General features: G+C 42.1%; 1 protein-coding gene across 2 annotated transcripts in view; it reads left to right on the plus strand.

Annotated features, from left to right (window-relative positions):
• Positions 1-17,221, plus strand: part of ST6GAL1 (ST6 beta-galactoside alpha-2,6-sialyltransferase 1) — a 78,198-nt gene extending 60,977 nt beyond the window's left edge. The window contains exon 9 of one of the 2 annotated variants that reach the window (XM_076340817.1): positions 16,725-17,221. In XM_076340817.1, the coding sequence (XP_076196932.1) occupies positions 16,725-16,916 (192 nt within the window). In that variant the 3' untranslated portion in view covers positions 16,917-17,221. The remainder of the gene's footprint in view (positions 1-16,724) is intronic. The other variant, XM_076340819.1, reaches the window with a different exon arrangement.
• The last annotated feature ends 725 nt before the right edge of the window (positions 17,222-17,946 follow it).

A 17,946-nucleotide genomic window follows, 5' to 3' on the forward strand; every position in this document is an offset into this window, starting at 1 on the left:
CCATCTGGGTTTGTCTCTCTATAAACACAGCAGAAGTTATCTCCATATCCTCTCTGAGAAGGTGGATTTGGGAGGGTTCATGAGGTCATGGCTATCAGCACATGAAAGAGAAGATGACACTTCTCAGTGGTGTGAATAGGCGCATTGAAGGAGAACGGACAGCGTGTTGCCTCTGCTGTACCAGCAGTCCTCTCCCGTGCACTCCCGCTGGCCACCATGGCTGTGCCCGCTTTGTGACATCGGGGCAAACGGAGCGATGAGCTTCTAACCCCTTCAGCACAGGGGACCCAAAAGTGGTCAGTAGTGGTATTAATCCTTCCGTGTCCCCCATTGTACTGGTGCAGGAGAACCTCAGAAGGAGGGTCCTTGTAACAAGGTGATTAAACCAGCCAAGCTTTTGCTAATCCTGCTCCAGAAAAGCTCTCTGGTGTGTTATCACCCATGCCAAGCTGTAGTAATTCACACAGAGCCCTCGGTGAGTGCTTACCTTGTACCGCTCTGGTGATGCTGAAGTGCCCTAGGCCACTGCAGGTCTATAAATCTAACCTGTCAAAATGTGGAATATCTGAGTCCTCCTCTAAGACTGAAAGACTAAAAAGAAATGCAGGACTCTGGATGGTGAAAATGATACTAGCATTTGTAGCAGTTATTGCTGTTCCCAAAAGAAAATAAAATCACTAATGTGTGTGAAAGTAGGCTGTATTTCATTAAAAACCAGTTTCAGGTACATCCAGCAGCATAAAAATAGGAAAACTGAATTGCATGCTCAACATGTGGTTTATATATTACAAAATCAGTGTTATTTATGGTGTCTGAAGTGTTACATAAACACTAATCTTAACAAGTGTATGGAGGAGGAACTTAGCTTTTTCATGCTCGGCTGAGCGTTCCACACCTATTCATAAATGCTGAATAGCTGCATTACCACTTAAAATACTTCTCAGAAATGGAGCCAGATTTTTAACTGGGATAAATCAATGAAGTATCCTGCCTTCAAGGAAGCTGTAAATCATTTTCACAAACTGAGAATCTCTTTCCCCTCTCAGTTGCCTGGTTTTTCCTCGGGTATCTTCATGGACGTTTTCCTATTTGATTCTCTCTTGGTTTAGCAAAGACATATTAAAGGCCCATGTTTCTTAAGAAAATGTGTGTGAGGGGGCATTTGCACTTGAATTTAGGGAGAAGGGCTGAGCAAGCAGTTAAAGCTGGACCTCCTGTGTCTAGGACAAACTGCAAAGCAATTTGTTGTTATGGGAATGGAGTTTTCTAGGTAATTTCAAAGGTGCTGTCTCGTCCCAGCTGCCAATTCAATGCTATTTGTATGGGCTCTGTGAATTGGGACTCAAGCAAAAGAAATTAAGGAAAATGATGAGGAAAACTTTATCTGTTAGGACTGAGATGTTCAGAGCCGTTTTAACAAGAAGCAACTTAATATTGTTAAAGTAGGACTGTTGTGGCAGATAATTTGAGCCTGACCAGGCTAATTGTGACCGGTAGTTTAGAGAAACTCTTTTCTTATTTTTAATGATTGAGTAAATGTTCTAACTTGCATAAATAGGTACAGTGGTCTCTTATCTTTATTTTTCCTACTTCAAATTCTAGGCATTATTTGCATAGGAAGATCGATGAGTGACTCAGGCAATGCGATGGCAATTTGGCATTCTTGCTTTTGAATGGCATGAGGTAATGCTATGGATAAGTCGTGTATCCTGGCAGCAGGTCTGAGTTCTGTGTGTTCAGCAGGTCTACAGTGGCTCCAAAGATGCTAGGTGTGTGGAGTGCTTTTTCTGCCCAGTGATTTCAAGACTTCCTTAGTCTTGCTCAATAAACTTTGAAGCTTGAGCTGTCTTTGGGAGAGCTTGAGCTGTCTTTGAGCTCACCTCACACATGAGATGAGCCATTGCCTCTGAGCTTCCATATTGAGCTTGTGTCCAGGTCTGATCTGTTCCTGTGGCCCAGGGGGTAGACACAGTGCCTCTTGGTCTGAACCATTTTGGTTCTGCCACCAAGTGGAGGTGACACAGCTGTAGCTGGGAGCGGCTGCTTTGCATGTAGTGATCTGACTGCAGGTGCTGGTGAAGGATGCTGACAAAAAGCTACAAAATGGATATGTATTCATAAATGAAGCCTACACAGTCATTGTTGGATTGACTTCTTGTTGACCCTACCCAAGTTCTGCTGGGACACCGACGTTGGGTGGGGTTGGCTGGGTGGGTGCTCCATGCAACCCATATTACAACAATGCCATCTTCTGGGTTTCTCTTCTCATGAATATGAAACTCAAAAACAGGCCCTCTGTGCCAGATCAATAAAACCATGTCCTCCCTAGCTGTGTCCTACAAGGAAGGAAGAAGGTCTCTCCAGATCTCAGATCTCAAGATGTATAAAGCAAACAAGGGCAGAATGAGTGAATGTGGGTGGGTCTGGGGTATGTAAGGACACCTGCAGCTGGAAGCTGGGCTTTGGTGTGGGTGTGGTGCTCCACGTTTCATGGTGAAAGTTTCATCCAGCTCTGCATGCCAGTCCCTTGCCTCCTGACGTCCTCCTGCCTGCATGCACCCAAACCAGTGGAATTCTCATTTACTCATTGTTTTAATTTTGTTCTTTTATTTAATAATGAAACTTAATGATGGTGCTATAATACAGCACTGTCATATGTGGCAGAGAATGTACTTTTTTTACTGTAGTGAAAAAAAAAAGCAAATGAGTAGCCTTGGTTGTATGTGTGAACAAGGAAGTGGTTCAAGAAATCAGCTATTTTCATTGCTATGTGCCGTAAGATGGACAATACAGGAAACAGCTTTAAGTTCAATTCATTTTCAGTTCTCTTATATAGCTATTAATATTAAAACGGAGCTTGAGTTGTCCCCTGCTCCCCCCCATTTCTGACCGACCCCTGTCACCCTATGAGTGTGAATGGCCGTGCTGTGTTTCGCAGTCCCTGCAGGCATGTGGGGACTCCTGCATTGCCGAGGGGCCATGTTTCACCACACTGCACCTTTCCCCTGCCCTGGAAGGTCTCCAGGGAATTGGAAAGAGATGGTGAAGGTCATGGGTGTGTTTTTCCTTTATGAAACCTGTGTGTATGTAGTGGTCTAATCCCATCATTATTCGCTATCCATCCTATGTTGTGAGCAGATGGTTTCTGTAGATCTGCATTTGATATTTCTGTAGCCTCAGCATTACGTGGATGCTTTATTTGGTAATCTTCCAGCATAAGCAATAAAGCATCTTTGGAAAAGCTGATACACAAATTAATAGCAGCTGAGCTGATACCATCACCTGAACTCACACTTTGTTTTTGCAAAGTGTAATTTGCCAGCATATCCCTCTGTTAGCTGAGGTCTTAAATTCCCCACTGTGCCCAGCTGTAACTGTGAGTGGGTGGTCACAAGGGAGTTGCTCAGAGAAAAAAACCCCAATAAATAAATACGGAAGAGTTCTAAAAGTGGGTCCAGGAAAGGGCAGCCTCATGGTTTGCTGAAGCAGATGAAGCTGAGGTTGTAATGCAGTGAGAAAATCTTTAAATGGTGGGGAGAGGGATAAGACTGTAAATGGATTTTCAAGAACTGAGAAAGAGGTATTAGTCGTGTACAACAAATACACGTAGCAGCATATGCACGCCGCTTGCAGCATAAGGAAACTGTATGCGAGAGCAGATTTTTTGCATCTATGGTACAAACAGTACCATAGCTGGAGATGAATACAGCTGTCAATGCCAAGTGTTTTGTTACAAAAGCCCCATACTACATCATTGGCTTAATCACTCCAAACTCCCCAAAGCAGTTGGGAATGCCTGAGTACCTTCTTGCTTGAGGTTTTTGGTTGTGATGAAGTTGCATTTCAAAGCTCTTCTCTAGATCAGCAAAAACCAGAAACACTTTGTATTTTGCTTCCAAGGTGAGTTGAGACTGCAGGGACTTCTCAATACAAGGTTGAGAATTGCAATGCTTGTGGAAGCATGGAGTTGGTGAAATTCGTCTGACCCTGTGCACAGGAGAGACCCATCAGGAGTCATTTAGAGTTTGCTTGCTCAAAGTGTGCTCTGGAGAGTCGTCGTCCCCCCCACCCTGCTTGCTTAACTTCCTTCAAGTTAAAAATTTGCTTTATATTTATTTGCTAACGTACCTTTTGCTTTGATGCATGAAGATAGTGATCTGGTAGAGCCAACTACAGCAGTTTCCAAGAACACAGCTCTTAAAAACAGATCTTCCTTTGAAGTCAGAAGGTGTTTACTCCACTGAGGAGAGCTCTTGGTGCTTGTTCATTTGTCAAACAGCAATAAGAAACTTGATAAGCATCAGGAAAAGTAACCTGGAAGTGGCATATTCGATGAGAATGGGAAGAGCTGTGAAACAAGTTTCAGAAAATTTTATGTATATTTAAAAAAACAAACAAAAAAGAAAACCCCCATCTTATCAGCCATATATCTAATAGGCAAAGTACTTGACGTACAACTTCATAGCTTGGCCCTCTGAGTCCCAGTTTTCAGTCATGAGGGTCCTAAGTCAGTGAGATTTTGCTGCAGTATTAATATTTTAAGGCCCTTTTACTGGAGCAAATAAGCAGGCACATGTTAGAAATCCTGTAGTGCTACAAAAACTGTTTCCATTTGCAAACCTGAATAAGCCCTTGCCTGGTGCAGAAACTGGAGCAATTCCCCTCATGTAATTGATGTGAGGACCCACTGCTCTACGAGGAGACTGCAAGAAGCGATTTTGTGCCAATGTGCTGGGTTGATTCTCACTGAACCAGATTTATGACATTCAGTGTGATTTAAGAAGTCTGTTCTTGTACTGTTGGGACTCTGCTGGCTTTTATTGCCATATGATATATATATATACACACACACGCACACACTTGCACAAGGGGAAGAAGCAAAAAGATGCACAGTGAAGCAGTAGTGTTTTAAGCAAGAATGGCAGTGAGGGGCATTCCTGGCTCTGGGCATGAATTTTGGGCTCTGAAGGGCTTTGCTATTGGATGTGCTTCCTGCAGCACAAGTTTTCCCATAATAGTGCAATATGTGGCCAGATTGCACTTCTGTATACTTATTAGTCTGGTGTATATGTATATTTTAATTTTGAAGTCTGGGAAAGGTCATTAATCTGTCTTGGTAACGGAGAAGTGCCTATGTGCTACATTCAGACCCACAAGCTGGAGGGCTGTCATGGACTGCGATTCTCTGTATTTTATGGCAGTGTGTTGTCAATGCATAAGGATTTCTATTTTTGCCATGTGTGGCCTCCCTTTCTTGCCTTTTGGGATAGATGGAAGTCTCCAGGTGCTTTTCTCATACATGTATTTGGTATTTCATTACGAGGATGGAGCACAGGTTGGAAGTTGGGTACTGGAAACGTTTGCACATGCTTAAAATGTGAGCAGGTATAATCAGCGGGAATTTTCACACTTAAACTAAAGGACATGTGAATGAAAATGAGTTTCTTTCATTCAGCTACTATTTAACAAATTTTGCCTGCTTTAAGTAAGTTTCCAAGGTCAGTGCTTCCAATCCTTTCAGGCTGTCGTATGTTGGCTGGTGCTTTCACTGCCATTTCAAAGATGGTTTGTCTGTTTAGTTTTGTAGTATTTGAAGTAATTAAAGTCACTAGTGTAGTCTAAAACTACCTTTCTAATGTCTGTTACCATAGCTGTTCCTCAGTTTCTCTCTCAAGATTGGTCATTTGATGCTTTTTGATATATAGCTGGAAGAAAAGAACTCCAAAGCAATGGAGTAAATATATCAAATGGAATAAAAGCACAGCCTCCCCACAGACTCAACCACCAGTAGATACTTCCCACAGAGAAAAATAGTATTTAAAAATATATTTTTAAATTAAAACAGCCTCTGGTATGTATTACAAAAAGTTTCACAGTTGCAGCTTTCTCATTACAAAGCTAAGGAATCAAGTATTTAAAATGAAGGGTCACTTTAGTTGTTTGAGAGCCTTGAAAAACCTGGAGCCTGATGGTTTTATCTTCTGAAGAAATTTTGCATCACCTCAGAAAGCAGTTGTACTAGTTTGAGGAATTTACCTATCCCTAGTTTATTAGTTTTAGTTCAAATACCAAAATGATTGCATCCCTGAATACCTCGATGTACAGCCAAGGGGTGGTGTTGTAATGGCAGATGAGCTGGACCGTGGATGGCAGGAAGAAATAACACACCATGGATTCCTCTACGTTCTCTTGCAGGCTGCCGCGTGAGAAGGGAGGTGCCGCGTGAGAAGGGAGGTGCAGCTGGGAAGGTGCTGCACCCCATTCCCCCCCCAGCCCCTTCTCCCCGCTGCCTCTGGGACAGCGGTCCCGGCTGCAAGGGGCCTCTTGGGGTGGGGGGTTCCCCTCTCCCTTGCTACAAGCATATGGGACATATACTGTTGACAGCGTCAGGAGTCTCATGTTCCTGTCTATTTTTAATAAATTGGGAGAAAATTACACCATTTTAGTATTCATCTCAGCCATTTAAACTCTTCTGATTCTCTCCCCATCCCACTGTGGGGGAGTGAGTGAGCAGGTGTTTAGTTGCTGGTTGGGGTTAAACCGCGACAGAGAAGTACAACTAAAATAAACATCCCCTCTCTTTTCTTGGAAACACAGATACCTGTTTGTCAGACATGTCTATGACCTTCCAGGTTAATGAGCAACTTTCTGATGCAGCGTGGGGGTAAACTCTCCTCTAGTTTGGTATCAGATGGAAAGTTCAGTAGATGGAGGCATTTCCCGCTGAGAGGGGCTCAGAAATTTGTATAGTGATGAACAGCCTCGATACAGATGTCTGCATCAGGCAGCTGTGTGTGGCACGGTACTGCGGTGTGGGGTCTTGGCCAGCGATGGAGTGAGGGGCAAGTGCCCCTCTCCAGGAGCAGTGAATCATTGATGTTGCTGAGCTGGTTCATGACACCAAACCAGGAGCCAGTGCTCAGCCAGTGCTCCTGTTTTCATTAGCAGTTACAGACTCAGCTACAGATATTTTGGCACTGAAAAGCCTGTCTTACAAATCTTATTCTCACTGATTTACTAGTGTCTTTTTTTTTTTAATGCAAAGTCCTTTTTTTTTTTTTTTTAAAAAAAAGGACTCATCTATTTAGGCAAATGCTATTAAAAACCCAATATGTAGAAATAAGATTGAATGGAGCTCTTACTGTTGCTTTGATTAATCAATCTTCCTTTGTTCCATAAACATATTTTTATTCTATCGTCATCTGTGCTTTTTTGCAAAGTGAAATTATTTTATGATAAAGTACTGTGCTATGTTAGATAATTCTGATAATAAAGAAATCTTGGACTGTTAGTCCTCCTCCCTGTATGCTCTCAAACGTTCTTATATTTTCCCTAGACCTCGTATATCTTACGATAACTCTTTTGAGATGTATCTTACGTATGTTCAATAGAATAACCAGCTGATTGTAAAAGAAGTGGGTTTTGTACTGCATTTGTGCAGATCCAGCTATCAAATGCAATGATGAGAAGGCTAATGTGGGCACGATTGCCCTCCTTTTTCATACTTTGCAGTAAAAGAAGCACGACTTTCATTTAGTACAGTGAGAGATGATAGACTTCAACTTGATCAAACAGAAAGAATTTTCCACTAAAAATTAGCTGCACTGAAAGAAGGGGTGGAAAATGATGTGGATAGCAAGAATATATTAAGACTTGAATAATTTTATTCCAAACCTTTTTATTCCCTTTTGTTTCAGGAAGAACAGCAATGCCTGGTAAACAGGAATTAAGAAGAAACTTCCTATAGGGATATCTTATGTGGTGATGGCTCACTGTAGGGTTTCTCCTGCCTTTTTCTGGAGTTGTTGGAGAAGTCTGCCTCCAGACGAAAGCAGCATTACTGAATGCCTTGCTGCTCTTGAGGAACATGGCAAGTCAAGCGCAGGGCTTTTAATACTGTACCTAAGACCAAATCAGAGCATGCTTGGTGGAGAAATCCAACTCCACTCAGAATGAGTGGGGTCTCTCTGGAAACCAGGCAAGTGTGGGGCAGTCTGGTAGGCATCTTCCTTTTGCGTTCAAAGCCTAAACCCAAAAGTAAGTTTAAGCCTTAATAAACAAATGCTTCCTATTTTCTGCTTCAGTAAGTGTCGATCAGATGAGGCTATATTTGCCATTAAGATGTTATGTAGTAGATTAACCTTATGGGTTTATTCTGGTATTTATAACTGAATGTGTTCCCATGTTTGGATTAAACAGGTTTTATCTGAGTTTACCACAGTTGACTCTGGCAAGTAGAGTGGCTTTGGCTTGTAATTGCTTTAACACTGCAGTTCCACTTATTTTTAAAGAGAGTGGTTCTTAACAGGTTGAAGGAAAGCAGCAGCTTTTGTTATATTGGTTAATCAAATGCTTGTTAAAATCCAGGAAGCCTCTCTAGTAGCAGTAGAACACTAGTTATATTTCAGTTATTCCTGAGATTGTTAACAAGGGTAGAGAAAATGGCGTCCTTCAGCAGACATCACTGTATTGTCACCAAGCTCTAAATAGCATTGATGAAATTCAACCTGCCTGACATCTTTTTTCAGTGCTTTTGTTGGTAGTCCATAGACAGTCACCTACAGCCACCGTTAGTTTTCCCTCAAGCACAGCTGATTTGGAGGTGTTGCAAACAGCTAAGCTCTTGTTCTCAAAGATCACATAGGGAGAAATGCTTTAAGATTTTTTTTTTTCCTTCCTACTTTTGAAGCCTGGGATAGGTTTTCATAGGTGTCTGAAATCCTGCTGTAAGAGTTTGCAGCAGTTTGAAGTCTAATAAAACTGCTTCCTAACTGCCTCCTGGGGTGTCTGGACACAGCTTTAACAGCAGCCCAAAAATGTTAAATAGTACTGGGGATGATTTTACCAGCTCAGGAACAAATGGGCTTATATAGTAAGTCATAAAAGCTTCTTATAAGACATGATCATCCTATTAGGAGGAATAACTCAAACCTCAAGTTCAAAAAACCCTAAAACTCTCATATTTATTTATACTAAAAATAAACCTGTTGTTACAAGACATTTTCTACTTTTGGATTGAAATGAACATTTTTGTTATTTACCAAATTTATAAGTGAGTTATCTTGGCTTTTTCTTTTCTGTTTTCCTCTACCTCATTTGTATTTCAGTTGTAAGATAGCCCTTTCAAGATTAAAACTGTGATTGATGTTCGGGTTTTTTGCAATGGAAGACTCTGATGTGACTAGAGAGTACCCACTATTCCCTGTATCATGCACAAAGGGGTCACTTGGACCTTGACACATCATGTCTGCAATGGAGTTGGGCATCTTGATTTAGCCCACAGTGCTGTTGGTATCTGTGCTATGGCAGGGCGCTGCCAGGAGTGGAAACACTCAGCTGATGGAAGGGCTCTGTGGGGAGCGGCTGTGGAGAGGTTATTACAGGTCTTACCACGGAAAAAGACTGTGAAACTTTCTGCTGAGATATTTGAGATCTCAGTGTCTTTCATGCTAATTTTAAACTTTAAGATGTTTCTCATGGGCTATTTATAGACTGGCTGGCTCTTCAAAGACCCAGAGGGACTTCTTCTGTAGAGCGGGCCTGAGAACTTCACCCAGGGAGACTGGCCAGGAACCCAAGTCTTTCATTTTTTATACTGAAATGTACAGCTCACTAAACAGGCTGGATCCTGCACAGACTTAATGCAGCTTCTTAACTCAGACTGACCATATTGATGCTGAGGTAACTACTCAAAAGCCTTCAAGCGAAGCTATGTATGTGTGTGGGACTGGGGTCAGAGATACCAAGAAACTCCAGTATCCCAAAATCTGTTCCTTTTGAAAACTAGGCTACTGGGTTATTTCCTGAGTGAAGATCTTCTCCAGCTGGCATGCTCCTTAAAAGTTAGGAGGAGGCCACATACATCCTCACAGACCAAGAACAACTTATTTTGGAGAAGTCAGTTTTCATACCTGACTTACTCGGTATGCAATTGTTTCCTCCCTGGTTTCTGTTATGCTGAAAAACTTGCAGCATGGCTGGATCTCAGGTTTTGGAGCTTAAGGGTGAGAGTTAAATCCCTCTTCTGCTTGGTAGTGCACATGCAGAGGTTTCATATGGGAAGTGAACATCTCTGCGTGGCAAGGATAAACATCGATGGGCAGAAATAAATATAAAGAAACAGGCAGTCCTCTCTGTAAGGCCATTATAGAAGGCCTTATGCAGGAATACCTCAAGTTAGCAACTATATTTGGGTTATGTAGATGTGCAAGGTAAGATCTTTTTCCTCTGTGTAGGAGTCCCTCCAGTTTGATGTGAATGAATTACCAAACCCAGGAAGCTCCCCAAAGCAAAGGCAGGTAATTGGTCATATGATGCTTGTCTAAATCTATTTCCAGTTCTTATGATGAAACAGGATTGTGTGCACTTTGACTTTAATCCTCTTCTATCTTTTATTTTACATCTTTCTTCTAATAGATACTGAAATTCTTGCTCCATTGTTCATCCAGTTTGGGCTGTGTAACTGTGTCAGCTGATAAGTTAGAGCAAGTGAAATAGGATCCTCTGTATTCATTCCTCCCGTGTCTCCTTTGAAAGGATGTTTTTCTTCTTGGATCACAGTGACTGCTGCTAGAACTGTTTGTGGCTGGCACTTAGTGCATTTTTACTCCATTTAGATCATAAGTGTGACACTTGAATGAACCCTCATCAGTGGAGCTTTTTTCAACATCTTTGCCTTCAAAAGCACTCCAGGTTTTTAAATCTCATACCTGGGAGGTATTTTGCAAGGGTTCATTAGGTGTGAGCAGTAGGCTTTGATTTATTTGATGGAAACATGGTTATCGTGTAATGTTGGCTGCTGTGGGACTGAAAGCAATGAGAATTCTCATCTTTTAGCAGCATCAAATGTGACATGGAAAATGTGCTGCCATTAGGACGTAGCAACAGGCATCCTTTGAGCTTGTTAAGATCTTTGGCTCATTTTTGTCTTTGATTATAGCTGTGGCTTAGGGTACTGTAGGCGTGCAGCTGGGTCACGCTGCCTTGTACAGAAGCCATCAACAAATTTGTGGTGGTGCCTCATAAAGGCTTTTGAGGTCTGGAGCACCTCTAGTGGCTGGGGGAGGCCAGCCCTGTGGCAGGGGCTCTCTTCCCACCTGCATACTGGTGTAGGTTTTGGTGTGGCTGTGGGGAGGGTGTACGCAGTACCTGAGCTGGTGCAGAGCTGCAGGGACGAGCGCTTCCCCCGCTCAGCCCAGCCCTCTCTGCTCACAGCGGTCCTGCTTCCAGGCACCTTGTTGGCGCTGCCCTGCAGCTTCTGTTGAGTAACAAAACCAAATAAATACAATGATGTTCACCTCATGGGAGGCATGGGAAGGAGCTGGCAAGAGCGGAGGTCTGTAATGGGTACATGCCCTTTGACAGCCCTTGACTTGTCCAGAGCTGTGGTGCATTTTGCAGATTAAAGAGTGGATGCTCAGGGCTGGATCCAGGCATTATTAGAGTAGGGACTGACTCTGTTGACAATCCGGTGTTTGCTCTTTGAAGGACTTTTGGCTACGTGAGGATATTCAGGGAAGTTGATCTGGATTAACATTTTGAAAGCAGGTTGTTTAACTTGCGTTAAACCCTCGTGTGGACTTGGATTTCAAATAGTCTCGTTTTACTGTAATTTACTTCAGCTTATTTATATCTTAAAGTGGAGTAAAGACCACTTACTCAGAATTAAAGCAGCTTAATACAGATTAACCAATTCACTTTAAATCTGCACCTCTTCGTTAACTCAGACCAATTTCCCTCTGTGTCTCTGAGCAGGCAGGTCCAGGGCCCCAGTGTCCCGTAACGTGGCACTTACTTCCCCAGCAGAAGCAGCTTTGAAGTGAAGGACTTTGATGGCCTAAAACTGCCTCATCTTTACTTTTTCCCCTGTTGGAAATAGCCTTCCTCCCTGCTGAGGAACATACATTGTACGTTACGATTAAAACCACCATTGTAATTAAAAACTATCTACAAGACACCCTCTGCTCCACTTATAATTGGAAAATCCTGTGGAAAGACCTGGAGAAGCTCTCAGTCTCTATCATCTCAGTGACAAATTTCACTGGCAGTCTCAATGCTGCTGCTAATGTGTTCCTTTTATGTTCAAATCACGACTGATAACTTACACTTTATGCAAGAGACAGGGGGTTCACACTTATCTGTGCGTTGCCATTCTAGCCTTCTGGCAACGTACATAAAACTAGTAATGTATTTAAAGTAAAATTACATGTAAACACTGTGGATAGAGCAAGAGCATTTGATGCTGCCTCCTCTCCTTCTATGAAAAGATGATAAAACTTCTTCTGGAAGGAAACAGGGCCAGAAAAAAAAAAGTGCTGTGCAAAAGTCAGCCATGGACTGCAAGTCTGACTAGCCTTAACAGCAGTGCTTGCTGGTGTTCAGTAGTCTTGAAAATAAGGCTCTGCTATTCATATCATGAAAAGAAAAGGGGCCACCTGGTATATTATCTCTGCTCTGGTTGCCAAAACAGCATGAAAACACTGCAGAACCCTTTACAGGCTGGTTAAGGTGCTGGTGTCATTCTGCTGTAATTTGTCCATCTGCTATCAAATTTGCTTACAGTTTGATAGGGAAAAAAAAACGTTAGAAACATTTTCTGGGGGCTGGATGTTATTTCAGTTGTCAGCTGTGTGAACAAAGAGTGCTGCTTTTTTGGGGTGATGTTCTCTAAGGCCTGTAGGAGAAAATAGCCATCTATCCCATGTAGAAGACAAATAAAATCAGTCACTATAGCAACTGAAGTAAATGTTAATCATGCTAAATATAGTTCTCCCCTGGCACTGCGCTATGTAAAAATAACTTGTATGTCAGCTCCCTACCTTTCTGGCTGCTGTTCTGTCTGATTCCTGCACTGACCAAAACTGGCCTGCTGCTTATTGCTGTAAACTCTGCAGAATAACTCAAGAGTGAGTGCTGGCTGTCTCCTCTCGCATGTGACCGGTAAAACCAAATTTTCTTGGGAGTTACGTCCCTGCATCTCCTGCAGGTCTTCATCCTTCTCCCAAAGGACTTCTGCTTGTTCTGCTTCTAACATGGGACCTAGGTCTTTTAAAGCTAAGCTGGTATTTACGTTTAATTCAAGGTGAGGGAGAGGGTGACTGAGAACCATTTTGCTTAAACTTAAGTTTCAGACTATGGGCCTGAAGCAAGTCCTCTTACAGTTGGTGAGAAAATTCCCATCAGCTGAAGAGACTTTAGCTCAGGCACCGTGTTTCTTCCTGAAATGGGGCCAACGCTCAATCCAGATATTAAAGGAGAGAGTATTTAAAAGCTCTTTCTCTAATAAGTACAATGTGGTTTATCCCTCTGGTGGGCGACATCCGATGTGTCCCATGGGTCAGTGCAAGGCTCATTCGTGTGCATGCTGCGAACATGGTGTTTGTGCTGTAGATACGTGCTATAATCATCCTTTGTTATTCTTGCCTGATGCTAAGAAGGGAGATCTCTAAAGAAAATGGGGCTACTTGGAATTGTTTGATATTAATTTCCTCTTGTATCAGTTTAGCTTTACATCCAAATACTATGCAAAGTCTCTCTTGGGACGTCCTAGGGGTTTACTAGGGATTGGTTCTGCATGCAGTGAAATGCCTACTTTCAAAGCTTCGTAGTGTTTCCGTATCACAAAAAAGGATGCAAAATAGTGCTAGGAGCAAATTTTCAGTCATTTAGCTATTTTTCAGATGTTGAAGGTGCTGAAGAGCAGATAAGACAAGGCTGAATGCTTGACTGCTTGTTTAACACCCCGCAATACTGCTTGTTCCACTGCTACAATGCTTAGTTTTGAAAAAATTCCAGGTAAATTGTTATGAAGTGATCAGCTCTTTTAATGACAACCATTGCAGATAGCAAATTTACTTGCTGAAATTAAACGATGAGCTATTCATAAATATAAAAAAGGATAGGGCTGTACACTTGTTGAAACAAATGGGAGCTATACTTTCTTTTCAAGGAGAAGAATCTTATCCCTCACTTTAGAGGTGTAAGTTGTAATCTGGTTTTATTTTGTTTGGTTTTGTGTTGTTTTGGTTGTGGTTGGTTGTTTTGTTTTGTTTTTTAAATAAAATTGATACCACCTAGATTGTATTGTCCAGCAAATTGGTTAAAGTATCCCAAATGCAACTATTGGGCACCATAAATAAAGTGCAGCCGCCATCTCTTTGGTGTCATGTATTGGGAATTGTGTAAAGGCTATGGTAGTTAATTATGTGCCTGAACACTTTGATGTGCAGGGCTGGACTCCTGCTGGGTTTCTCATGCTGCTTCAACATAAAACTACCATAACCAGAAGTACAAGTGCTGGGCACAGCCTGCAGCTGTCCGGTTAAACCACTCTGATCGGCAGTGTTGAAAGCCCAGCATGTCCCTTCCCTTCCTGTGTGCCTGAAAACCATGAAGGGCAAAGCAAGCATAAAAAACAATTTGCATGGTCACTGGACTATGTGCTTAATGCGTTTTCTGCTGAAGGGGTGTGTGCACAACAAAACCTTTCTGTAGCTCTCAGAACAAAAGCCTCTTGGACCTGCTATTAACCTGGGTCGTACCCGCCTGTGCTAACTAGTGTCCGGTGCCACTCGTTCCATATCCATGGCACTACCTCCTCCTATTGCAAGGCTAAATATAGTTTTCCATGGTAGGCTAAATTAATGCTAAGTGTAGACAGAGAAAGCTAAATCCTTTTCTGAAAGTGGATTTTTGTCGTTGCTGCTGTTATTGAACCCAACAATGGGAATTCATTTTTACTTAAGCTTTGCCAAACTCCTTGTCCTGGAAGAAAACTGAAGCCTCCCAAATGTTTAGGAAGAATTAGAAACCTTTTGGGGCTATAATATTTCTACGGTTATTCTTTCTGGATTATGCGGAGTCATGGCAATCCCATTTCTCAAGTTGCTATTTCCACTACTATTGCTACTGCAAAATTCAATCTCAAGTCCTCTGTCAAAACCACTTACCTGTGAAAGCATGGAGAGACCAAAATATTCTGCTTGCACATAGGAAATAAGGCTAGTAAGGTACAGCACGAGAATCTTTTTATTTATAGCTACAATGTCCTGCATGTTTCCAAACAGCATTGGTGAAGTTAAAAGCCTCTTGCTGGAGCAGAGTTGCAGGTGGTGTTTGCCACAGGTTACAGGGTTAATGGAACAGAAACCAACAATTTGTGTTGAAGACATAAATATGTATCACAAGCCACACACTATTTAACACCTCAAAGACATGTACCAAAGCCAAATTTGTATACTAAAAGAAGATGGAACAGATTCTTGCATATACGAAAATCACCAGTCACATAGTTGCAAAGTTAATACTAATGTTACATGTTGAAATTGAATAATCCACCTAAACACAATATCAAGGAAAGGAAAAGATGAACTGAAAAATTTCTGGTGTGCTTTGTAATCTGAAAATAACAAAGCACCCTTTAAAAGTGTGTGCTTGGAAATAATTGATGCGGTGTATTCATTAGCAATAAGGGCATCCATTGCTTTGATTTCATCCACCAATACAACCTCAGTAAAAGCCTCACTTCATGTTTTCAGCTTCCGTATTTGAAAATATTTGGTGTTATTTAGGTTATTACTACAATTGTGGCTTAGGAATACAAAAAGAACTAGCAGACTGTGCAGTAATGTGTGAGAGTATGAGAAGGCTTTTGGTGACATTGCAAGGAAAAAATAAACCCACATCCCTGGAAGGAAAAGACAGATTAAAATCACCTGTAAAAAACCCAAAAATATCTATGTGAAACAGAGACTCTTGTAGCGATGTGCACAGAGTGCTCCGTGGTGGTGAGGAGATGGAGATGCAAACCAGTCTGAATGACGTCATAGCGGTGTGCTGTGCCAGCCCTGCTGCTGGCGAATGCCCTCTGCCTCCGAGAGGGCACGTGAAGGGCTTCAGTATTTGGTGGTAAAACTGAAGGTTTAAGACCTTTGAATGGGAATGACTTTTGATTGATTTGAGTGCATTTGGCAGGCTCAATGGCAGAAGCAGAGATGCAGGGGCTTGCATCGTCCCTGGGGGCTGTTTGGAGACGTCCAGCATGGGCTGCTTGGGGAATCTGCTGATCCTGTGAAGGTTTTGTGGCAGTCATTTCTCAGTACTGCGCTCTCTTAAATGCAATACTCAGTTTTAAAGCTGTCGATGGTCTGATCTGGGGCTAGATGTTTTTACTTCCAGGAAAGAATTACAGGTAGATTCCTGCATTCCTCACTCCAGGACAGCAGTAACTGGTGACTGTGCTGAAGTCCTTAGTGGTTCACTTATTCCTGAACATGATACGTGTACATATGTATAGGGAAAGATCTAACATGGGCAATTTGAAATGGATCCAACTCATGCAGTGATCAAAAAAATCCAATTAACTTTTTCTCCCACAATACTCATTCACCCAGACCTCTGTGTTTCCCGGTTCTGGCTTGGCTAACGCAAGATAATTGAAGTGCTGTGTTACCAGTTTTTGATAGCTACCTTGGCAGGTGGTGTGGACGTACTTCAGCGTGAAGCTCATCTGAAAGATGGCATTTCCATGTAGTTTGGGATTTGAAAAGTAATTCTCCACAGAATGGTGCTATTTCACGTTTTCCTTCCCATTTGGAATGACAAATATTGTCAAAATATTGGGATTGTGCTCAGAGTTAATGAGGGAGAAGGTCGTTCCGTGTTTGTTTGTTTTTTAATTCTTCCTTCAGCTGTAATTCTGAGGTTTTCTACTTTTCTGTTTGTAGAACATACCATCTGTCACTTCAGTTCCCAAAGATGGTCCAGGAGGAAGATCCTGTAGAAGGTCCTCAACCAGCTTTCCTGATGGGGTCACTGCGACTATTCTGGGTAAAAATACACTACCCGCTACTGCTCAATGCTGCAGGGTTTCATCTGGTATAAATGAATGCAGCTGCACTGCTCACAGCCTACACTGACTGGCCTGTCCCTTTTGGCTCCACAAATACTCAGATAACCACACCTATAAAAAGAGCTGGAATCACTCTTGCTTTTGTCTTAACGCTTACAAACGGGCAGATTTCCAGAGGCGAGGGCTTTACCCAGCTGAGTGCTGCATATTTGGAGAGTTGTTTGTTCACTGGGCGTTATGAGGAAATTATTCTTTGGTGCAATAACCTTGTAAGCTAATAATAAAAAATAAAAATAAAAAAAATTCCTAAAATACTTGGTTTCTCATGCTTCCGCTTCAATTTCTATACTTTGAAACATATCCAATATATGACCTTTAAATTTTAGTAGAACTTTAATTCATAACTGCAGTTCTTCATAATCTATTCAGGTTTGTATTGAAAAGTGAAGTGAGACTTTTGAGGTACAGTATAATCCGAACCAGAGAGAGACCATCTGCAAGTTGATAGTTTCCCGACTGGAGAATAACCTGTTTGCTTCCCCTCTTTGCATGTAGATTGTTTCTTGGAGCTGTTCTGCAGCAAGGTGTTCTGGATCTCTGTTTTGTTGTTGTTGGGTTAGGGGTTTTTTGGTTGGTTGGTTTTTGGCAGAAAGTCTTCAGAACATGGTTTGTTTGTTTCTGGTTTTGTTTTTTAAACCTTTTTCTAGAGGCATCTGTGTTTTTCATTTTGTTTTCTTCCAAAATTCCCATAAAACTCCTGGCGTATCATTAGGGAAGAGTCTTTGAGAAACAGGGAAATGGCTTATTGGTGAAACCAACCTCTGAGGAAGCAGACAGGCAATTCTTCATTAGAAACAAAGCTGCAAACTGAGGTTATTTGGCAAAACTCTCATGTCTGGACTCAAATTCCCCCAAAACAGCAGCTTCTGGCATTAGCCCGGCAACCTGGGTCAGGCGCTGTAGTGAGCCACCAGCACAGCTCTTTTAGCTGTTGGGGTCTCTTTTGGAGGTGAGTGCGGGTTCCCAGCGGGGTCTGGGCTCTTGGTTGAGGGCTGCCTGGCCAAGGCAGCAGCCGTGGGGCAGGTGTTGCCTGGCGC

The sequence above is a fragment of the Aptenodytes patagonicus genome, chromosome 6 (assembly GCF_965638725.1).
Source record: "Aptenodytes patagonicus chromosome 6, bAptPat1.pri.cur, whole genome shotgun sequence".
In the NCBI taxonomy this organism is placed as follows: domain Eukaryota; kingdom Metazoa; phylum Chordata; class Aves; order Sphenisciformes; family Spheniscidae; genus Aptenodytes; species Aptenodytes patagonicus.